Source organism: Prunus dulcis, chromosome 1 (genome assembly GCF_902201215.1).
Source record: "Prunus dulcis chromosome 1, ALMONDv2, whole genome shotgun sequence".
In the NCBI taxonomy this organism is placed as follows: domain Eukaryota; kingdom Viridiplantae; phylum Streptophyta; class Magnoliopsida; order Rosales; family Rosaceae; genus Prunus; species Prunus dulcis.
The window spans coordinates 3,272,070-3,296,245 of NC_047650.1; the positions used below are offsets into that span (position 1 = coordinate 3,272,070).

The following is a 24,176-nucleotide window of genomic DNA, read 5'->3' on the forward strand; positions in this document are numbered from 1 at the left end:
GGTCTAGTTCTGGTATAGCATACACGTTCCTATGATCCATCTTCTGAACAACTTTCCAACNGCTCCCGGCTTTAGGGTCATCTAGATACACAATTTGTGTTGCCATGTTCGCCAAAATGTAAGGGTCGTCATCATACCAAGTTCTGTTAATGTTCACAGACAGTACTCCATGGTCGATTTTAACACTGCCCACCCTATTTGGGTTGGTATCGAACCATCGACACTTAAACATGATGACTTGGTATCGATCTTTGTAAAGCAATTGCACGACATTTGTGAGTTTGCCATAGAAATCAATGTTTGTACTTTCGCCTCCACCTGGGACATGGACACCGCTGTTTTGCGTACACAACTTGTCATCTCGTGCAGCCCCCAAAAATTTAACACCGTTAATATAACAACCCGAAAACAATTCAGCGCGAATCGGGCCGAAGGCCAAGTTATATAACTCATCACTGTAAGTGGGGGAATTCGATGATTTCAACTTATTCACCTAATATAATAGAAAACCATTCACATGTTAGTCTGATAAAATTAAATACTACAATTTATATTTGTCAAATACAAAACACTTATAACTTACAGATTCCAAAAACCATTGTGGAAATAATTCACGTTGTTTCTGGGCAACTAAATGTGATGGATGTTCTCGCTTCATCATCTCTTCATGCTCATCTAAGTATGCCATTATCTCATCACAATTGTTCAGTACGAACCAATGCGCTACTTCCATGTCATTTCTAGAAAACGACTCCCCTCGTCCAGGATCTCCAAAGGGCCGGGCGCTTTGGGCAAAAACAGAAAGTTTTTCCTTTCTCATACCTCCGTCGTTATTACGCTGAGGACGATTGAAAGCCGTCTCCACATCTTGTAAATACATTCCACAGAAAGTAAGCGACTCATATTGAACCCAAGCCTCTACAATTGATCCTTCGGGCTTCGCCCTGTTACGTACACTTTTTTTCAGCTCTCCGATAAGCCTGTCAAAATAAAAAGATATGATACAAATTAAAGCAACCACGACAAATGGAACAGCATGGTGAGGGATTTTGAAATTTGATCATCAATTTAAGTTTTTGAAATTTGATCGAATCAATATATACCGGGATTGCTATGGTGAGGGATTTTGTAGTCTATTATCTTTCTACATCATATGAATTGAAATATGACGCTTTATTTCATGTTAATTGCTCCGGGTTAATGCTTCTCTCCTTTGTACATGGTCTACATGTTATTTATTTATTTATCTTGATACCAAGTACGATGTAGCACAAAACCAAAGTAGAACACATCACTTTATGTGTAGAGAACATTAATGAGTACTTTCTACTTTTTGGATAAAGGGAGAGGTGCCAAGGACGATGTAGCACAAGCAAGAGCTTTTATCACATCAGTAATTCTGGGTTTGATATTAGAACATAGAGAGGTAAGAGGGTCTTGGTCTCCACCGTAGGTGAGATCAATGTTAGTCAACTCCACATTCTCACACGGTATGCCCCTGGTACATACAAGCTTGACTGCAAGTGGAGTGAAAGATGAGCCCCTAATGTTCTTGAAGCTGACATTGTTGATCTTAACTTTTGACGGAGGCTTTTGGTCACACCGAGTATATGGGCAGTACAATTGGTCTATGAAGATAGGTTTACTAACATTAACCATGGTAATATCCTCATAGTGTATATCTGAGGCAGTGCTAGGCGAAGGAGAATCTGGTCATGTTTTGATTCTCACACCGTTCTGCGTATTAGTTAGGGTGCAGTTCTTAACTATGATCCCGGTCACATCCTTTTCTTCCTTATATCTTCCAAGGCTTCCAATGCTTATTCCATGGCCTATCCCACAAGTAACATCAGTCACTGTGATTTGGTGGGAGTCATCACCAATAGAAACACAGTCATCCCCAGTTCCAATCTTTGCATGAGTAATGTTGATACTAGTTGAAGCCCCGATATGGATTCCATCTGTGTTTCTGCTATCGTCAGGTGCTGTGATGGTAAGATGTTGAAATGTAGTATGGTTGCACCGGAAAGCATGCATGTGGAAATTTTTGCTGGTAAGTGAAGTTATGTTCTGAACTTTGGAATGGGTGAGGAATTCAAACCGCAGATTAACAGGAATAGGTTTGCAATTTTTGTTTTTGTGGCAGTCATTTTGACCCCAAGCAAGTGCTCCTTGGCCATCAAAAGTCCCACCACCTGATAAGGTGAGCATGTCAATGTACTGAAAATCAACCCAAGTATCCGGTCTTGTGAGTTGGCCAGCGTCTACTAGAGCTTGCAATGTGCCTCGAACTTGCATCTCAATAGGCAAGGACCTCTGAAAGTTGCTTCTTTTAACTTGTATGTCCCGCTTGGAACAACAACTTCACTCACCGATGGCGATTCACATGCATCACTCCAAGCCTTGGCCAAGGCCTTACTGACATCAGAGCCAGGCTTTGCACCGTATGTTGCACTCATCACGTCAAACACACTAGCATGAGCTTTAGATGTAGATGCTAACAATAAGAACAAAAGCATTGCCAATAAACTTAATTTCATAGGCATCTTGATTTTCCTTCCACTTTGTTATTTTGTTCTATGTTTTTTTTATTTATTTGGAAGGATGATGCAACTCAATTTTGAGTTGAGGCCAATTTATAGTCCGATTGGGAAGGCTCAACACCATCAAACTATCCAACCAATCACTAAATATTTTTATACAAAGTTGCATTCTAGTTCAGCTTTATATCCTATAATTAGTAAGCTATTTAGCCTTAAGAATATTCATCACCAAATCTCTATCTAGAACGCGCTAAGCTGTTTATGTCCTCCTCAACACCCCGCAATATATGTATATTCCAGAAAAGGAGGACCAAATTGTATATGACTTGTTAAACACTTCTATTATTTACTTCTACGTGTTTAATTATATTATAAAAAACAACATGCCGGAATATATATTTTCCAAATTGAATATGACTTGTTAGTATTGCTGTCCTCAAAATACCCGAATATATATTCACTCCTAATTTTGCAGAAAAAGAGGACCAAAATCAACAGGAAAAGAGCATGCCTAAATTGACCCATTTGTTCATTTTCACCATTATCACTAACCATATGACTCATTTTCACTAACCATTTGATTAATTTTTTTCCAGAACTAATCATTTCGTTATTGGCCAACCATTATATTTAGTTCTGCCGAAATAGTTAGAAATTTGATGAAGGTTGCATGAAAAAAATTGCTAATAGACATTCCCTTGTAATCAATTAACAAATTTAGGCTGCCTAAACTCATTGAAAGAAATGGACCAGCTAAATTGAGTAATAAAACAAAGTGAACCGACTTCAACTTCTTTTCATAATATTTCAGGAAATCTGGGTTGAAACGAAAAGACATTCCTGCATTTTGCTGTGATTTGAAAATGGAAATGGAGAAGTGCACTCTTTCACTAGACCATGATGTTTGATGTAAAACAACCTCTACCGTATTTTGACAAAATATGCACACCAGTATACATGGTAAGTAAATAAAAAGGGCCTGCACAAAAGATGTCTTTGTCACCCAAGGAAAAGAACAAACCAACTGTACTTGCATAGAAAAACATACCACATTTTCATGCTCTGTTATGCAAATTGAGTACGCACATAAAGATGTAATCTAGGGGAATAACTTACCTATTCCGGGCATGTCAAGCAAGAGAGAGAGAGAGAGAGAGAGAGAGAGAGCACGGCACGTCAAGAGAGAGATGGATAGAGAGAGAGGTATTGCACCCACGAGAGGGGAGTTCCTCTCCTAATCTAGAGACTAGAGCAAAACAATGCCCTTGACACCAAGAAAAATGGCAAAGTGATCGTTTGCAGAACGTTGGTTTTCTCTTATAATTTCCATATCTCAGGCCCTGGTTTATCATTGAAAGCAAGGCACAAATGTAAGAGGACATTGCCAGTAGAAAAACATTCCTTGTGCTTTAAGCAAATAAAAGTCATAGACTCAATCTACCAAACATACATAAGAGAGCAACAAGGACTTGTAGACTGCAGTAAGGAAAACTAAAACTGAATATTGAACAAGATAGAAAACAACACAACCCCGACTATCATAACTTGCGAAGATCTATCCCAGCCTTCTTGGCAACGGCATCAATTCCGTTTTTCTCTATGGTTTTCAATGCTTTAGTTGACAAACGCAGTTTAAGAAAGCGCTTCCCAGCTTCCCACCAAACTCTCTTGTATTGTAGGTTCACAAACTGCAACTTTTTGGTCTTGTGAGCTGAGAAGGAAATCTTGTTTGCCCTGTTTGATTTCTTCCCAGTGAAAGGACAAATTCTACCTGAACAAATTAACCAATTCACAAGGTAAATCAATTTCCACCATTCTAACAATTAGTTGTAATGACCCAATTGACCATGAGAACAATCAAGAAACTTCTCAACTAAATTATCAATCAAGAAACCCCATTTATGGGACAATCCATTCAACTTGATTCCACTACCAGACTAAAATTACTGTCCCCTACTACTATATAGAGGAAATGCAATTGAACCCATATTCCCACTCCCCAAAACAAAGAAAGGAAACAATTGTTTCAGCTTCTTTTTTCTTTTTTTCTTTTTTTTGGAGAAGATTGAGCTTCATTTTTACTACCATATCACATTGTCAACATGTAAAACAATTTTCTACAACTTTCTATGAAGCCTCTACCTTTAACCATAAACATCAAGTTTCCAATTCTACAAATTGATTTTGAAGTCTCTCAGCACTCAAAAAACATCAAAGTGGACAACCTTAAGTTATCTAATTAAGAACATGAAAAATGACTACCAAAATTTCTAAAGAAAAATAAAAACAGAGAAAATATGGGAAATTGAAGGTTAGAGAAATTACGGGCAACAATGGGCTGAAGGGCAGGTGGGGAAAAGATGGAGATGGACTTGGGCAGCTGAGACGACATGTCGTAAGAGATTTTGATGCCACCCAGCTGACTGGTAACGAACCCAATATCCGAAACTGCTTCGGCCTTAAAAGGCTGCAGCAATCTCTTGGAAGACTCTGCTTTGCGAAAGCATAGACTTCGGGTGTTAGCGAAAAACACTCCAGCTGTTGCCGATGCTGCCATTGATGCTCCTCAGTCTTCACTCTTCTTGGTTATCTTTCTTCTTATCTTCTTTTTCTGAAAAAAGGAAGGATTGTATTGGATTGAAGCCTCTGGTTTTGAAGGGCCATAGCCTATGGCGTGCGCCGTGTGCGTGATGGGCATAACGCGGGCACTGGGCCTTGAATCTCTTTTGAGTGGGCTTAATCCTGAGACTTTAAAAAATAAATTCAGATAACCTTGTCGGTGGGAAAGAAATTTTTAAATATGAAAAATATTTGATAAAGGGCTTATAGTTCAAGTGATTAAGTGTATTTACTCATGTATCCTAGGTTTTATGTTCAATTCCCCCCTCTTCATTATCGCTTTGTATAATTAAAATATATATATATATATGTCACATTTGTGCATATAGATGTGAGCAATCAACAGTTGATGAGTCCAATGAAGTCCTAAATTTGAAGGTTTAAGAGCATCCACAATCATGCTCTTTATTTTTATTTAAATTATAGCTAAAAACATATAAAAGTTATTTTAGGAGCTCTCTATAAAATTTAAACTTCAATCATACTCTCTAGTTTAGGAAGTCATAAATGCTATAACTCTTTTTTGATTGGTCCATCTTTATTAAAAAAATAAAATAAAAAATAGTTAGCATTTAATAAAGATTTGAAATATTCATTAAATAAAACAACATTAAATTATAGGGAGCCACTAGGAGTCCTTTCTCTTTCCTCATATTTAGGAGCTCCTAGAGGTCTCCCTATTTTAAGAGGTGGATAGGGAGCATGGTTGGAGTTGTATTTTTACAATTTTTCCCTAAAATTTGTCTAAGGTGGTGATTTAGGATGTTCATTGTGGATGCTCTAAGAGATTGAGAGAGAGCGAGACTGCGAACGAGTACAAGTGTAAGGGAATGAGGGGGAAAGATAATACAAACCTGTATCTTATTTTATTTTAATTTTTTTAAATTTATTTTTGCGATTTAGAATAATTAAAATGGTTATTTGAGTAAAACAAATAGTATGAGTGAGGTTAGTCTATATGTGTATATTGGACTAATCTAAGGGTCTTTATTAAAAAGGTCCTCCCATGTACTCATTTTTAGGGTGAGCGAGCGAGACTGCACAGTCACAGTTGCATGATATTTTGAGGAGAGATTTTTGATATTATTGATTTCATATCAATAAAATCTAATATTGATATGAAGTCTTATTTCTTTGTTGTTTTGGCATAAATCCTTGAGGTCTTTGCTTTCTACTTGTGTCAATACCGATTGTTATAAATTTGGCCATGGAAGTTGGAAATCCCAATTTTGGTTTTCATATTTCTCGAAGGTAGGGTTAAGTGAAGAGGAATGAAATATAGACTATAGGATTATTAGCAGATAGGAAGGTAAGTTGTATAGTTAGCCAAATCCTCTCCATAATCATCCTCATTATTGTGGTCCCGTTTGGTTCCTAGAATGAATTTGAGGGAAAATCATTTCCCATGTCATTCCCCAAGGAATGGGAATGAAAGATTCTTTTCCCACGTTTGGTAATACTAGGAAACTAACCGAAAAATATCACTTTATTTCCTTTCCCATGTTTGTTTTGAGTAGGAATGTAAAACAAAATTTGTATAAATTTTCAATTATACTAATATATTTAAATAAAAAAAGAATGCATTTAATAGATATATTGTAATTCTAAATTGTTAATAGGGATAAAATGATCATAAAAAATACGTATTTAATGTTAGCTCATTTTCCCAAACTTTCCCATGAGGAAGGAAAACAAAACCCAAGTTAGGAGGATGACTTCACTTTCCCCCCTACTATCCCATGAGCCAAGCAACGATTCCCCATACTTAGACTTGGGAAAACAATTGATTTCCCATTTCCAAATCTCATTTCCCTTGAACCAAACGGAGCCTAAGGCTTTGACAAAGGGCATCGTACCCGTTTCACATTTCATTTCATACTCTGGAACGAAGCTCCGGTTAGATTAAACATCAAACTGAATCTTTTTAATAAGATTTCAGCATCCTCAACCTGGTCAAACTCTAATAATATTCCAATACATGTCATGGCCAAAGCTCAAAGATAACATATTAACAGGGTTGGAAAATGTTGACTACGGAGACACCAGCATAGTTCGATCATGGAGCCTGCCTAAATGGGTAACATGTCATTACAACACGAGCATTGTCAATAGCAATCAAACATGCTCAATTTTGAAATGAGCCCTGTAATGATCAAGTGAAATGTACTCCACTGTCACAATTCGATCCTCAAACACCCGTCCATGTAAACAATGTGCTGCCATTAAAGAGGCTTCTATTCTTCCAAACTCCACAAAAACGCACCCTGGCTCAAATATACTTCCAAGATCATAATCATGCTCCTTCCCATGATTCTGTTCCTTAATTTCAATCTTCTCATTAGCATCCGACTCTGTTTCCAAACTACAGTCCTTTCCAGCAAAACTTCTGAGTTTCTCACCATCAGCTTCCTCTTGAGTTGATCTCTCTTCTTCAGCCATTAATTTGTTTTCCAAACTTGAGTCATTTATTTCAAAAGCTTCAGTAGCCTTAACATCAAAGCATTTGGAAGCATCTTTCGTGCTGTTCAGTTGGTTGTGGAGTTGCTCAGGAACCCTGTTAGATGGGTTCTCGCTTCCTTTGATTTCGATATCATCACCAAATTGACCCATTTTACATGATTTTTCCTCCATAAAATCATCTGTAGGCTCATCATCTAAAGCAGTTACACTAAAGCAGCTACCTTTGGTGACTTCATCTTCTTTAACTTCTTTGGCATTGCTAGGAAACTCCACGAACTTATTATCAATATGTTCTTCCAAAGTATCTGTTTTTGCTCCCTTTTGTTCAAACTCTAAGATGTTCTGGTACCCCCCAGATTCTGCATCATCAACGGCTTCAAATACCCCTGTGGTGACGTAATTGTTGCAATGCTTGACAACTTTTACAGATTTGACAGTTCCAAACCTGCATAATTGAAGGGCTTTAAGATTTACTCAAGTATAATTTATAAAGAAAACAAAAACAAAAACTGAAAATGAAATTCTCTGGGACCTGGCACACTCTAATCGCACATCTTCCAGAACTTCTTCTACCTCTGGTTCAGATAGCAGTGAAATGTGCTCTAGATTTAACTAGTTCACATTGAGGAAAAAAATATTAGGAAAAATAATAATAAACTGATCCATATAAACCGTACTTCTTACTAACCCAAAATTGATCCCATACAAACTGTCAATTTTCCTAAATAAATTAAACATAAAATCAAGCATGACAGCATACCACGTTTCTAAGCTTTAGGACCTGCGAAGGTTGTTTGAGAAGCGGCTTTGCATATTCTGGGATCTCATGTAATGACGCATTTCCACTATTTTCCTACAATATGTCGATTCTTCCATCAGTACACATCTCCAAGTAAAATAACAAACACGGTCAAGCAATCAAATATCGAAAGTTGTTTGAAAAGGGAAGAGGGTGGTCTTCGTACCAAGGATGATGCATCATGAATTGCTTGAACTGCAGTTAGCACTCTTCCACCCAATTTCATACCATTCAGACCCGCACACGCTTTGAGAGTAACCGACTGGTCTACATACTGATGCAGCATCCAGATGTCATTAGGAAAACAGGGGGGAGAGGGAATTGATTTATGAATATGAGAAAGAGTGCAATATTATAGTTCTAAATCAACAGTGGTAAACACTAAAACCCATGCTTCTCTTCCAAATAAATGTATATGAACAACAGTATTTCAAACAAAGACAGATAAAACTGACGCTGTTACCAAAAATTAACACATAACGTTTACAAAGAACATATTAGAAACAAAAACTAACTTGAGCCATAAATGTGCTTTATTACCTCCAGAAAAGCATGTGGTTCATTAAGTTCCTTATTGACCTCAAAGTGGTATGCCTTCAAAGGTCCAAAGACACTAATGATCTCCATAAGCTGGAAAAGCAGCATAAAAGGCCTAGTCACTAAAGTTGATGGATGAACATTGGAAAAGAAAATTAAAAGAGGAGATGAATTTTGGTGGGAAAAAAGAACTATTTGCATCATAAACATCATGTCATATTACCATTTCTGATGAAAGAGACTTTGAAATTCCACCAATGAAAATCTGCATAAATAAGGGGAAAATGAAAAAAGAAAAATTAATGAATTTCCAGATAACAACAAAGGCAAGTAGCAATCACAACATTGAGATGTAGTGTGGAATCAAAGAACAAGATAATATCAATCTTCATAAACTATGAAGCTTGGATATATTAGTAGAACCTAGATGCTAGACATCACAAGAAAAAGGGTCTACGATGCCCGTGGAGCAAAATTGATGCAATAATACGAGTCTATACATAGGTCTTTTCATGGATACTTAAACAGCCTCTGGGTACGCACTAGAGACTCTTCAGCCTCTGTGAGAGAGAGAGAGAGAGAGAGAGAGAGGGTAATATCACTTAGAAAAACGTTGTCTTGATGCCATATTGTGTCATTATCTTCACAAATATATTTGATTTCACTAATAAGAGCATATCCAAATATATTTATAAGTGCCGTAGATTATTTCCAAGGCATGGCATAAGATGGTTACCAAAAGTAGGGGCAGAAAAAAGATTTCAGTCATCCGTTAGGTATTTACAAGTACTTATCAGGTTCCCCGTGCAGTTATAAACTTATGATAATTGCCCTGTATTAGAAAACAGAAATTTGCAATTTTGTAATCATCTTTAAGGATAAAAAGCAACTTTGCAATATTGCAAGATTAATCAACAAGAACATAAGGATCATGAACCATAAAGGTGATGCACAAGGATTGAGTCCTTTTCACTACCTTAAAAGTTTATGTTTACTAAAACATTACAGGTAGCAAAAAGCTTTCACTATTGAGAAAAACAGGTGGAGGACAAATAACATCAAAAGACCCTGATCTCTTAAAAGTAGCATGCAACAGATCAACTACTTAAGCTTAGAATCCCAGTCTATCAATGATGTAGAGAATAAAGCAAGACAAATTTATAAGAACAAAGCCTGGATGATGATGTGACCAACTAACAAAACTAGTTCTCCACTACCCTGAATTCATGAGGAAGTGCATGCACAGTGGTCTTAAACTAATTGTAGCAGCAATTACATGTACAATTACTATATGTTGCATCACCAGCTTACCTTGTTGGGTGAATCCTTCACAACATCACTAATTGTCTCAACCACAGCCATTGATTTATCTGGGTCACCAGTCTGCATGAAAATAGCAACTGTCTGAAAACCTGCTCCATGGATAGTAAGCACAACATACCTCAGAATTTGCAAAGCAGTAATAGAAAGTAGTTTAACCAAATAAAGTTAAGCTTGAGCATAGAAGAGTAACCAGATTGTACTCAAAGTAAGAATTAATGAAATCAAAGCTTTTTCACTTATGTCTTTTTATTTAAAGCACTTATTATCCAAAAGAAAACATACATAAATAAGTTTCATTGTAATTAATTTGTTTATCATATTTGGATTTTAATTGGATTGGATCCACCCAAATCCAGAAAATATCATTTATGACAATCTCAATTCAGATTCAAATTCTAAAAAGTGGTATGATAAGCAAAACTCAATACGGTCTTTTATCTTTGGCCCATTAATTCATTCTGAGTAGGAAATCATGTAATTAAAATTGAAAGAAGGAAACTGTGCTAGGTCCGATTCTGAAATCTGTCCTCTATCCTAGGCTCTCAGCTTTCTTGACACCGAGTCAATACAAAGAGATCATCAATTTTTTTTCCAAGAATACCAATAAGCATTAACAGATAGCATATGTCATCAAGGTTAATAATTTAAAGGGAAGCTAATTTCAATAAATTGTTAATGTAAAAATAAAATAAAATAATTAAACTATAGAACCTTCTGACTTTCACGGAAATTGCTATGAGTGTTATATCTCTAACAATAGAATACAGCGCATCCATGAGAAGCTAAAGAGCCATAGACTAGAGAGAAAGCACATAAAGACTACGGGAGAAAACTTTTGGCCAGATAAGTTTTTTCTCATGCAGGCATGCAACAAAGACAAAAGGCAACATGGAAAGGACGAATGCTTATATTCAACATGAAAGAGAGACGCATGAAAATCACCACAGAACTTGATTTTATCTCTAACTATTTAGTCTCTCTCTCTATCCCACTTCCTAACGTTAAAACAGGGCGTCTCTGGATTGGCTAGAAAACTGGATGGCTTCCATCTATTCATCTTGAGCCCAAAGAACTACCCATGCTGACAGCATGAAGCTCATACTCGTCTAAGCGTGTTCCTTGTTTCTATCATGTCTTGTGATGCCAAGATTTCAAAAAAGTTTCAAAAACTAAACAAGAAGCATATTACAAAATGCTAATTGCAAAAAGGATGAAATCATATCATGACTGAGGCTTAAATTGACTTAAGTCAAGCACATCCATCAGAAAATTCAAGTTGCAGATAATACCACTGGGAATGAGAGCCAGTGTCCTAAAAGACTATATTACATGCAAATTATATGTTAAACGCCAAATAAAGCAAACACTGTACTCCATGTCATTAAATATTACTGTTTAATCCTAGATCAGTAACCCAAATCCAAATCGAGAGAAGAAGCTGCAAGCACATCAAACTTGTCACTACACCTGGAAATCTTCTTATTTAGGAGTCAGCTTCATCATCGCCCTGAATGTGAATTACGACACACCCAACATAAACATCCTATTTAAGAGATTCCAACATGACAGTCAGAAAAATTCTTGTGTAACAGGACAAAGACATTATTCCATGTACAATAGAAAGCTTGTGAACCTACAGTAACATATCCCAATGTTAAATTTAACAAACAACCTTGATTCTGCTTCCAAAGTACAATAATAATACAACCATATAAAATTTTACAGCTAAGAACCAATCCTAATCCTAAGAATGGGTGTCTATGGCCAACTCCATCATCTAGCGAACGTGCAAAGACCAGGGACTCAAGAACATGATAGATTCAATCAGATATTCAAGGCAACGCATTTTCTTGCATTGCAATACCTCCATCCCTCCCATTTCATAAAGAAAAGAAGGGTGAGGGAAGTTTGTATTAAAACAATAAAAAGTAAAAGAAGAATTAAAATTATCACTTTGTTAGATCGTGTAATTTGCAAAGCCATTCATATAAAAAATAATTTTACACATGCTAAATTGTGTGCTTGTGAAGTAGTCAACATATTCAAAATTTGTACCATACATGCTTTTGTGACCACATATTATCCTGAATCAGTGTCTATCATAGAACATGGAATTGCCGACAGAATATGGTAAACAAAGTAAAGAACATAAAATTGGAAAGCTATTTGGAAAAATATGTTTCTTTAACTTGGAAAGCAGGGAAAGAGGGAGTTTTATCACTTACAAACTAGCCATTTATCCTGCCTAACTATTGTCCAATAAATGGCAAAAGGCATGTCACCCTACAATCATGCCATCTGTTCTGTTTTTTTTTTAAAGAATTCTCCTGGGAAGAAACCATTGGTCAGGAACTTAGGATTTGACACGGCATGCTGACTTATGGGGCTGTAGGCTTTCTACAGACCTTTGACCCCTCTTTATAACCACCTAGTCAATCAGGGCTCGAAGTCCAAATTTTACTATAGAAAAAAGTTCGTTTTTGCTGAATTTTTGGGCAACCTGGGCAACACCTTTTTCAATCAAGGTAAGCGAGAATTGAAATGGCTTCTGCTCTGTTGTGTGGCAGCAGATGGATAACAGTTGGACTTGGACTTTGATTGAACAAATTTGATAAGTAAGAAGACAATTAGACCAAACCATAGTGTAGATTAATAGTCACCCCTAAGACATGTAATAAATAATTAAAAAATTACAACAAATCAGTATTAAGAAAAGGATTCCACAGTAGGTGAATGCATTATCAACAGATAAACAGAGAAAAATACGTTGACCAGCTAAAAGAAGAATATCAACTTCAAGCAACATAACTTCGTAGATCATATATCAAAAGGAAAAGATCAAACAACCAACAAGCAACAGAAAACGGTATAAAGCAACAATGAGATAAGAAAAGAAAAGGTGAGATGAGAAATAAAAGGTGAGAATTATCATTCTTACAGACACTTCAACAAAGTCTTTAGGGCGCCTTATTTTAAGAATGGAACCAGAGAAGTCACTGCCGTCAAATGATAGAGCAGCCAAAGCATCTTCAGGCGTAAGAAACTCCACAACAGCTTGACCCTTTTCTTTGTTAATCTGCAGTTAAAATAGTTAAAGCACGCCTCATCCCAAAGTCATACTTGCATGTATCACAAGGATAAACATTACATGCTCAAAATTATTACTCTTACCGAACAACTAATGCATGGTCGTGTTCCTTGGATATGGTTGACACCCGAAGACAACAAAAAATTATTAAGAGATTCCACTAAAGTGTTCTCAGAGGTTGAAGATGGAACATTTTCTACACAAAGCCTCCTCATAGGCCGGGTAGCTTGTGTTAGTTGGACAGAGTCAATGGAAACATTCTTCTTAGACAATAAAGAATTAGGAGAAGCCCCAGAAATAGATTTCCTAGTAGCCGAAGCAACAGCAACAGCAATGGCCATCTCATGTACATTTGAGGACATATTACTGTTTGATGAATTAAAAAGAGAAGCAACTGAACCAGATAATACCTTGTCAGTCGCTGTTGGGGGATGATCCCACCTGGCTCTTTTCTTTTCAGGTGAACGATCAGGTGGGGATGGAGTCTTAATAGCAGACTCAGTTCTTCTCTTCCTCGGTGAATAGCCACCAAGCCTATTCTCAGGCACACCATGTCGCCGATAGTGGCTACTTGAGCCATTACTAGATACTCTGCTCCTGTCAATATCGGAATGCTGTCTTTCAGATCTATCTTTGAGCACATGTATCTCACTGCGCATCCCTAAATTATGAGATGTATACTTTTGTGCCCTTGGTGAGACAGATCTAAATCCATGTCTATCCTCACGGTCTCTACTTCTTGACCGTCCCCTTTTTAGCCTTGATTTTTCCAAACGTGATTTTGATGATTCTTTCCTCTCCTTTCTCTCTGAAACTTCTACAAGATGATGTTTCCCTGGATCGTGTTTCTTTGGAGCATTTCTGTCTCTAATTTTGTCCTCATTTCCATTCTGGTATTTTCTCTTGCTTTCTCGTTCAGAGTTTCCTCTACTTAGGTCCCCATGTCTCTCCTTTCCTTTTGAGTCCCTTGAATGCTTTTTCACAGATTCATTTGGAAAGTTATCAATTGAGCGTTTGTCAACTTTTTTTCTGATGTGTACTTGTTTTTCAGTTTTTCCTCCTTTTGCTTCAGTTCTTGTATCTTTCTTCGGTTTATCCTTCAAGCTTTCTGATTCATGGCCTCCTCTATCTTTCCGTTTAGCAAAATCAACTTCTGTTTTAGCACTCTTGGAATTATATGTTTCTTTCTTTCTGGAACTTGCCTTCACAGCTTCCTCTGAGACAGATTTTTCAACAAACGGGAGTAAATCTTTATGGTGTCCGTAATCCCCTTCAGATTCAAAACGATCTGAAACATTTTCAACAATAGATTCCCTTGGTATATTCCCTAGATCTATGGCATTATCACATAACTTTTTGTTGTTCCTCCTAAGCATAATCTCTTCACAGCTGAAAGGCCTTGTCCTAGCAGCACTTTCTTCATCATTATGCAGGGAAATCCCACTACTTTTTCTGTTCTTTTCTTGTAGCCGACTAGATATGCTCATCTTGCCCAATGTAAATTCAGTGAAACAATTCTGAGGTTCTAGTAGAGCATGGGGAACAGTTAACCAGTATTGTGATGGGTATGTCAAAGTGAATATTGCTGCACCAAGAAAAAGAAAAACGGATGTGATATTAGTCAAACACCCATGTGGATCAACAAATTTTAGTCCCTCTGACTACAATGCAGAACAGCATGGTAAAATAGTTGTAACCAAATTGTAGACTACAAAGAAGACTGGAATAGGTCAAGAAATTATAACATCATGCAAACTAGTGAAGCACATGTGCTTTTTTTTTCATTTCTTTTTTCTGGTTATGTGTTATCTAATTGTGTATCAGTATCATGTGACAAATTGGTAAGCTAAATGCAGGACAACAAGCACGATCTGCACTCCATTGTGTACCCCACTACTACCATCTAATCAAAGACAACAACTCCAATTGGAAACTACCTGTGGGCTTTTCAGTATAAGGAGACAAAGATGGCAAGATAGTCAACAAGCAATCTGTTATACATACGAAAAACTTAGTAATCTAATCTAGGTCTGTCCATCTGTCTGAGAAAACCAACCTGCCCAACCAGACATGGTCAAGTTTGCTTGGTTTCCCTTTATTTTTGCTCAGCAGTAGATGCAATTATCAGGATCCTGATTATTTTGGTTTGGTTGTCAGGTTTGAGTGCTGGAAACCCAATCAAATCTGGATGGATATACATTTTACATAAAACTTATGAAAAGAAAAAACCTCACCAAACATATATTCTATATTATAACACTAGAGGCTTCTTTTCACTACAGTGGGCATGCACCCGCAGGATCCTTAGTGAACCTCAAAACCCTAACCCTTCATTCAGCTCCCTAAAACCTACAACGCCTCAATCAACCATACCCTCTCTATTCTCAATCTTCTCATCACTAATTTTGACAGCTCAAGTCTAGATTTGCACCACTCTCTCACCTCAGAAAATATTTTCCCATGCCATGATGTGTTCTTCACAATCTTTTCTACCACAGTGAGTCATCATCAATGCCACCTCTGTCAAGCACTTGAGGCTCCATTGAGGCCTCGCACTTCCTGTTCCAATCCAAGCCCGCCAAATCTTGGATCAGACGGGAAATTGTTTTGGAAGCTTAGGATGACATCAAGCCACCCCAAGAAGAAATGCTGAGTTCAGATGGAATTTGGGCCCTAAAACAATCCAACTGACCCTAAACATTTGTATTCTTATCTTTATTTTGGAAATTCTTCCATAGGCTAATATTTTACATCTTTATAAACATTTGAAGAAAACATGTGAGGCCTATTGAAACCTACAATGAGACATCTGAAACAATTTAAAATACAAAATTACTCTTTCCCTAAGTAAATTCAGTCTCCTTGTCGACATATATGATAGAATTAGGTGCATTATAGCATTGTCCATTACATCCTCCTATCTCAAGAAACCTATTTATCATGTAGGAATTAAATCAAGATGTGTCATCCATCCAATCACCTCGTAAACAAAAACAATCTAAAATAGAGGAATTTTCTCATACACACATGTCACATTTGCAATACATATTATGGGTGGTTTCCTGCATTACCACACAAAACCTACCTAAATTCAGAGCTCTCGTTAAACTGAATACAACTTTAGGATATGAAAAAAGAAAAGAACAAAAAAAAAATCCGCGTATATTGTATCTTAGAAAAGATGGGTACGAACATAATGCTATCTAATTTATCATTTAGCACTAAGCGAAAAAAACATATTACATTTCAAAATGAAAATGTAACTGAAGAAAGCTAAAATCTCCACACTCCACTCACTAACCAAGAAACAATTAACTCAGCCAATACGTTTTGCACTGCCTCTGTTTTCCCAGAAAAAATATTTCCATTTTTACTTCTCCTTCCCTTTCCTCTGTTTTCCCAGAAACCAAACGGAATGGAGTAGGCAAAAGAAACCAATTAAACCCAAGTTCAAATTACAGACGAACATTCAATTAGCAACCTCCATTACTAAATAAAGAGAAAACAAGTTTCTTATATAAGAAATGTTTCTCTTTGTAGAAAAGGAGAAGATGGTGCAAGTAAAGATTGTACCTTTGGGACGAAGATCTGGCAGCGAGTTCAGTACGCCGAGAGAGGCGTGCGTTTATGAAGGGCTTAGCGGCAAGAAGCGGAAGTGGCCAAAGAAATTGAGAAAATGGGGAAAACCTAAAGAAAAGCAGAGAAGCAGGCAGTTATCCTCAGACACAAAGAAAGCTGCGAGCCTGCGAGTTTGGCTTGCCCTTCGGCCACTTGACATTTCCTGGATATTTATTTTTTGTTGGAAATTTTCTAGGAATAATCTAATCATCAAAGGATTTCATAAATATTGGTCACCAAATCATCAAGTATCATGAATTCACGATGCATCTTATCCATTAGAGCATCTCCAATGGAGGGTTGTATAATAGGGTGTATGTTAAATATAAATTATTTGTTATTAGAATCATCTGTAATGGAGAGGTGTAAACGATTGTAAATTTGCATCATAACTGTACATATTTAGATTTTACATATTCCTTATTTGAGTAAAAACCACATTTACAACCCTCGAATGTGTAAAAGGAATGTAAAAGTAGCTTTACACCTCTGAAAATACCCCCCTCCCCCCTAACTGTGGATGCTCTTCGAAATAAATAAATGAGTCTAAGAGTAAATAGTTAATTAATTGACAAGATAATAGGATTTAACTTGACATCTAAAGTCAATGGGGTCTAGTCCAATGGCCTTAACTTACAGACAAGATGTTTCAGGTTCGAACCCTATGACATCTTAGTTGTGTATGTGTGAGAGAAATTCCTCTCCCATTTAGTTTAAACTATCGCTTATACTCAAAAAACTTAACTTCTAAAATACTGAGATTTTATTATTTTGGTAACACATCAATTGGGAACAAACTCAATTTGTATTATTGCTCATTTGTTTCTTGTTTTCTTAGGCAACACTTTACCTCAAAGGAATCAAACTGAGCCACCTAGATGATGAAACCTCGAGAGTTAAAACTTAAAGATTGTAGGAATAGATTGATTTTTTTTAATCAACTAAAGGGGAGAATTCGAATTTGTGACATTTTCAAACATCGAGGAGATATATTAAAATTAACTTGATTTTCTTTCAAGCGACAACGCATTTAGAATTACAATATATCATTAAATGCATGTTTTTTTAATTTGATTTAATATGGGTATAATTGAAAATTTATACAAATTTTGTTTTTCATTCCTACTCAAAACAAATATGGGAAATGAAATAAAGTGATATTTCCCGATTACTTTCCCAGCATTACTAAACGTGGGAAATGAATCTTCTATTCACATTCCTTGGGGAATGACATGGGAAATGATTTCTCCTCAAATTTATTTCATGAACCAAACGGGGCCTAAAGGAATACAAAATGCATTGTTGGTTTGTAAGAGCTTAGCGATTAAAGAGAAAATTGGGAGGTTTTAAAGTAGGAAATGCTAGCAAATATAGACAAATAGGGATATAATTGAAATTTCTCACGTCTATCCATGCAATGTTTTCTTCATAATACACTGCTATAGACCGAGTATATTTAAAATCCTTTTTTTAAACGTATTTCAAACAAAACAATACAAACTTTTTTTGCAACAAATAATACACTGCTTATAGACCGAGTTCCATGCTCGGCAAAAACAAATTATGAATAACAAATACTTCTGTGAAAAGAAAGTGTTCATCCCCAATCACGAGAATTTCAAATTCATTCCACTTTGCAAATGGTTTTGTGAATAACAAATATCGATTAAAAAGAAAACTGTAAAACTGGGCATGGGAGCAAAATAATAATTTATATGGGGCCAAAAGGTCTCTAGAGCACTAATATATAGTGTCAAATTGCATACATAAAACTACTAAACTTGTTCAAGTTTTGGCATTGCTCAAAGCCTTGAAGGTCCATATCCATAACAACTGAAGGGTTTGCGAACAGCAAATAATGATCATCCAATTTCGTAGTTACAACTCACAAGTTCAACTACCAAGGCAAACAACCTTTTTCTTCACCATAGATATATGTACATAACTGGCCTTGCATTTATTTTACCGCACATTTTCCCTTCGGCGCACATATCGGGTTCTGTCATTGTATCTTGGTCTGTCCTGAGCTCTCGAGGGCTGTGGCTCCACCCTCCTCTGCCTTTCAGGCGACCTTTGAACAATTTCTCCATTCACAAATAACTCAGCTGCATTAAAGAAAGTAAACAATATTTAGGTACAAGAACAAGCCTTTAGAAAATTCAAAGATAATTGAGACTAATAATAAATTTAAGAATAGACATCATTTTAAAATAGGGGTGAACATGCAATGAAGGCACACTGTTTAGTAGTAAAAGGAAACAATGCAACAATGCATATGGCACCAAATCAAATAATATATACTCATGACAACAATGCTTGTTGATGAACCATTAAGAGTATATGGCACCAAATTGAACAAGATTTACAACTCTGAGATGATCATACTATCAAAATCACAAATTGTCACCATATGTATCCACTCCAATGATTCTGAAACTCCACAACACACAAGAAGCAACAGAACAGGATGGAGGGAATTATTATGAGTCCATTAGCATTCAAAGCTAGACATCACCGAAGGCTACTAGCATTGCCAAGATGGACTGGGAGTTAAAAGAAAGAAAAATTCTTGTTAAATCCAGCAAACTGTCAGCAAAGATGTCTTTCTAATGATAAAGGTCACCAAATGTATCAACTCCAATGATTCCGACACTCCACAACATACAAGAAGCAACAGAACAGGATGGAGGGAATTATTATGAGTCCATTAGCATTCAAAGCTAGACATCGCCAAAGGCTATTAGCATTGCCAAGATGGACTGGGAGTTAAGGAAAGAAAACTTCTTGTTAAATCCAGAAAACTGTCAACTGTCAGCAAAAACATCTTTCTATTGATAAAGGTCACCAAATGTATCAACTCCAATGATTCCGAAACTCCAAAATATACAAGAAGCAACAGAACAGGATGGAGGGAGTTGCTATGAGTCCATTAGCATTCAAAGCTAGACATTGCCAATTGAAGGCTATTAGCTTTGCCAAGATGGACTGGGAAGAAAGAAATATGTAAGTTAAACCGAACAAACAGTTTGGTATGGATGTCTTCTAATGTATGTTAAACCAAACAAACTGTAGGCAAGAGTAAAAATTCCTAAAATATGTTTCATCTCCCCTGATCTGCATCTCCATGAAGTATACGAAGCACAGAACAGTTAAGAGAGACATTTGATGTAAGTAAATTAGCATTCAAAGCTAAATAATGCCTCAAAGGCCTATTTAACTTCTCCAAGATGGACTGAGAATTATAAAAATAACTTTGAGGGAGCCAGAATCAATCCCTTCGCACTCTGGTTAACCCATTCTCACTGTGATGTTAAGTATCACACTGAGACAGATAAACAATGAATAAAATCTTCTAAAGCATAATACGTATGCCATTTTATCAAATAGATGGGTGAACAAAGGTGTAAAAAAACTCAAATTACTAAAACCTCAATAAGGAAATCAAATCACTTCAAGAAACTTCTTTATTCAATTGTGAGTGCAAGAGGTTTTAAATAAGAGAACATGATATCTGAAGACGCATAAGTGGTTAACCATTAAATCCTAAAAAAAAAACTTACCCCCGTAGTCTTTATATTCGGGATCAACATATGAATCCGGAAGCACAAAAAGAACACCAGGCATGCCTGAAAAGAATGAAAACAAAGAGATGTACACTCATGATCACATAAACACATATAAATAGTTTGTATAATCACTTAGAAACAGGTAGCTAAAACATCAATGCAATTTAAAAACACTGACCTTCAAGCTTATTCGAGGTCTCCTCGTCAATCTCACAACCAAAACCAAAATACCTCTCGCAGGACACATTGTAAATTTTCTTCTTCGCTTCTTCCTCGCTGTCAGATCACAACAAGCAACAAAACAACAAAAGTTTAACGCATACAAACACCCACGATGCAAAAAATTAAAATTAAAATTCGCTTATTCAATTACAATTACAAACACATTTAATTATAGCTACGAACAAATAAATTTTTTTTAAAAAAAACTAAGAAATTCCAACAAGTACACTACAAAAACATTTCAGATATATAAATAAAATAAAAAAATCATTTTTTTTCCGATTACATTTCCATCATTTTCCTACTAATCAAACTCGAAATCAAAGAATCATTACCTCCCAAGGATTTTAGCCAGGGTCTGAACATAGCAATCGATCATCTGCTGCTTTGTAGCACCCTCACCTCCGGGCTTGTCCATGACTATGAGCCAGTGCTCATAGTCGCATCCCGGGAAAAGCGGGGCCATTTCAGTGGGTGGACGGTCACTGAAGTTTGAACCGGAGTTAAGGGGCGAGTAAGAACCACCGGAGCGGTTCACCCGGCAGCGGATCGGAGTGTACCGGGTGGTGGCGGTGGGTAATCGGACGGCATGCGAGAGCGGGGCGAGAGAGCGACGGCCGAGTATAAGAGATGGGACGGAGGGAGGCTGGGTGAGTCTGGATGTGGAGAAGAGACGTTTGGGTACGAGGAGAGAGATTGCGGAGTGGCGAGAGGCGGTGGTGGTGGTTGCGGCGGCGGCCATGGCAATGGCTCGGACTAGGGTTTGAACCATTTTTGGGGGAATGGGACTGTGGGAGAGGGAGAGGGAGAGTGAGAGTGAGGAAATCAGATGAGGGTTTAGGATGTCGAGGGATAAGGGTATGAGGAAGTATTTATCTCAGGAATTTTGGGTTGGGCCACTACGGTTACTTTCTGGGCTTTGAATGATGAAGATCAAGTAATCCCATCTTCTGCTTCTCACTAGCCCATATATTTTCCTGAGTAAAGAGTTAAGAGTAAGATTAACGGTCAAATCTTTCTAGTGGCATAAAGAGTGAAATTATCTTGAAGATGGTATGCGTTTAATTTAGTAACAACGTGATTTTGTATTGCATATATAGGTTACGTCAGTTGGTTATGGCAATACTGAGTCTGTCCTCTTACATCTAAGTTCGAATCCAATTTCTCATTAAATTAGATTAATTTAAAATAATATACAAAAGAAGGAAAAAAAAAAAAAAAACCGTGATTTTGAAGTATTTAATCATCATGATACTCAATAGGGAGATTGTGCTCTTAATTAGTATAACTCCTTTTGTGTGAATAATCTTCCATGAGGAAATCATTCCTCCACCTAATAACTAAAGAGTAATTTTACATGATGACATAAATTTATACTAGAATAAATAATAGTGAGCACGCATTTGGTATTAAGCAACGATATTGAACAATCACCACATTTGGTAACAAGAAATAAGCAATGATGTATTTGCCTAGTGATTTTTATTTTACAGTGTTTCTTGCTAGTGTAGGCACATTTAATTCTATCAAGGACAAAAGGTGATGGCGTAGTTAGGTCCACCAGTACATGTGAAAGTGCTAGTTTTATCATCAAAAGCATAACTATAAGCTTGAGGGCACTGGCTCTTGAATGTCTTTGAATAATCGGTAGGAGGGCATGTATCAGGGCTCCCGAATGTGCCGGTGCAACAATAATCCGGCCGGTTGAAAGCCAAACACGCACTTTTGCAGGCAATCACACCGCCATCTGACCCTTTTATAGCCAACTCTGCCGGGCAAACACTATTGACATTAGCTGGGCAGCTTGTGGCGCTACATCCACCAGCTCCTTGTGGGGCTAATTCGAGAGCCACGTTGAAGCCGTCAACGAGGCTAACATCGTAGAAATCTTGCCCTCCACCTGGGGCCAGAGTTAATTCTATCAACGATGCTGGTGGGATTGCACCAGCACCATTGCACGCGACTTGACCAGAGCCGCAGTCTGCGGTGCCACAAATAAACTTTCCTGAGGCATCTGTGAAGCACTGGGTCCGGCCCCAGAAGCGGCCGGACCATGGAGAAGGGACATCCAAAGATGAAGAGGCCCCGGATGCTAACTCGAATCCGGTTGAAGATAATTGTGCACCACTCCCAGTTAGGGCTCCTGGCCAAACTGTGTAGGGGCAACGGTTTGTGAATGTGAATGTAGCTGAATTAGCCCCTGCACGTCATGGAAAATGAATAGGTTCAATGATTTTATGGTCAACATGAAAAAAGAAAAATTAATTCTAAATCAGTACAAAATAAATGTTATTAAAATAGTAAATCATATATCAAAACATGTGTTCGAATCCTCAACTTAATCATCAAAATCGTACAGTTGGTTTCAAGTCTAAACTTAATCCTTTTCCTAACATAAATCATAAATGCTTAAAAATAGGAAATTAAATCCAAACTCAAATATTCAAACATGGACATAGCCAAGTTGGCTGGAATGGATGTGCTCCCCATTCTACACACAAGTTCAAATCCCCTTCCCTTTAGTTTAGATTAGGGTTGTATAAAAAAATAAAAATAAAAAAAAATCCAAACACTAGGTTATAAGCCCAACATTAAATCCTAATTTCAATCACAATAACATAAACAAAAACCTAATGCTTTCTTACCTGATAGGAAGACAGTGACCAAAAGAAGAGAGAGCAAAGTTTGAGATGCCATGGTTGAGTGGTCTGAAATATTGCTGCTTTGGATCTGATTTTGCCGATGCTTTGGGTGATTGAGAACCCAAGAGGTGGTGGGGGTTTAAATAAGGCTATAAGCCCTGCGAATTGGCTTTAATTAAAAGGAGAAAAAAAAATGGAAAAAAATGGAAAATAGTGCATGCATCAAAGCTGGCATGCTTGCCCATAAATTGGTTCATTGTATTTTATATTTCTAATGGATATCATCTCCAGAAAAGGAAAATTAAGTGGGCTGCGTTGAATTTATAAAGAAATGCATGAATTTCTTGATTTGTTTTGCTGATTAAATCCCTTACTTTGTGCTAATTACTGCCAAGTGTTACATAGGACCCCAATCTTATCTAAACTAAAAATAAAAAATAAACGAAGGAAAAATAAACCATTAATTAATGTTGATTATTTTTCCTGATAGAACTAATACGACGGGTTTTGATTTGATTTTAAAACTAAAAAAGAGTAATTTTAAACTAAATCATAGTCAGTTTAGTTTGATTCGATTTGGTCTATATGAAAACCGCATAAAACGAACCAAATCACCTATATAAATTTTTTTTTTTTTTTTTGGCACTTGACTTTCTTATTGGTTATTTATTATTATGTTTTATCCCACACATCGGCATCAATTTGTAATATATGTTAGTTTGCTATTTTGGTGGAATATTGAATGTCATTAGGATGTTA

The 24,176-nt window shown here is 36.8% G+C and overlaps 4 protein-coding genes and 1 pseudogene across 7 annotated transcripts; all 5 read right to left on the minus strand.

Annotated features, from left to right (window-relative positions):
• Positions 1-1,326: 1,326 nt before the first annotated feature.
• On the minus strand, positions 1,327-2,546 carry LOC117615707 (annotated as a pseudogene).
• A 1,292-nt stretch (positions 2,547-3,838) lies between these two features.
• LOC117613934 (50S ribosomal protein L28, chloroplastic) lies at positions 3,839-5,180 on the minus strand. Its single transcript, XM_034342556.1, has 2 exons — positions 4,869-5,180; positions 3,839-4,314 (listed from the first exon to the last, which is right to left on the minus strand). The coding sequence occupies exons 1-2, from the start codon at positions 5,098-5,100 to the stop codon at positions 4,082-4,084; spliced, it is 465 nt and encodes a 154-aa protein (XP_034198447.1). The 5' UTR covers positions 5,101-5,180; the 3' UTR covers positions 3,839-4,081.
• Positions 5,181-7,002: 1,822 nt separating this feature from the next.
• On the minus strand, positions 7,003-17,144 carry LOC117634793 (splicing factor U2af large subunit A). 4 transcript variants are annotated; one of them, XM_034369045.1, is made up of 10 exons: positions 16,943-17,144; positions 13,780-14,954; positions 13,220-13,357; positions 10,270-10,341; positions 9,182-9,223; positions 8,962-9,051; positions 8,588-8,695; positions 8,383-8,475; positions 8,155-8,234; positions 7,003-8,067 (listed from the first exon to the last, which is right to left on the minus strand). In XM_034369045.1, exons 2-10 carry the CDS (start codon positions 14,854-14,856, stop codon positions 7,278-7,280), a joined length of 2,490 nt encoding a protein of 829 aa, XP_034224936.1. In that variant the 5' UTR covers positions 14,857-14,954; positions 16,943-17,144; the 3' UTR covers positions 7,003-7,277. The 4 variants fall into 4 exon arrangements, with proteins under 4 accessions (XP_034224936.1, XP_034224908.1, XP_034224916.1 ...); XM_034369017.1 differs by having other exon boundaries at positions 13,453-14,954; XM_034369025.1 differs by lacking the exon at positions 8,962-9,051 and having other exon boundaries at positions 13,453-14,954.
• Positions 17,145-18,674: 1,530 nt separating this feature from the next.
• LOC117615380 (multiple organellar RNA editing factor 2, chloroplastic) lies at positions 18,675-21,626 on the minus strand. Its single transcript, XM_034344451.1, has 4 exons — positions 21,111-21,626; positions 20,732-20,829; positions 20,548-20,613; positions 18,675-19,092 (listed from the first exon to the last, which is right to left on the minus strand). Exons 1-4 carry the CDS (start codon positions 21,545-21,547, stop codon positions 18,950-18,952), a joined length of 744 nt encoding a protein of 247 aa, XP_034200342.1. The 5' UTR covers positions 21,548-21,626; the 3' UTR covers positions 18,675-18,949.
• Positions 21,627-22,192: 566 nt separating this feature from the next.
• On the minus strand, positions 22,193-23,572 carry LOC117614242 (thaumatin-like protein 1). Its single transcript, XM_034342985.1, has 2 exons — positions 23,421-23,572; positions 22,193-22,975 (listed from the first exon to the last, which is right to left on the minus strand). The coding sequence occupies exons 1-2, from the start codon at positions 23,470-23,472 to the stop codon at positions 22,302-22,304; spliced, it is 726 nt and encodes a 241-aa protein (XP_034198876.1). The 5' UTR covers positions 23,473-23,572; the 3' UTR covers positions 22,193-22,301.
• Positions 23,573-24,176: the final 604 nt, after the last annotated feature.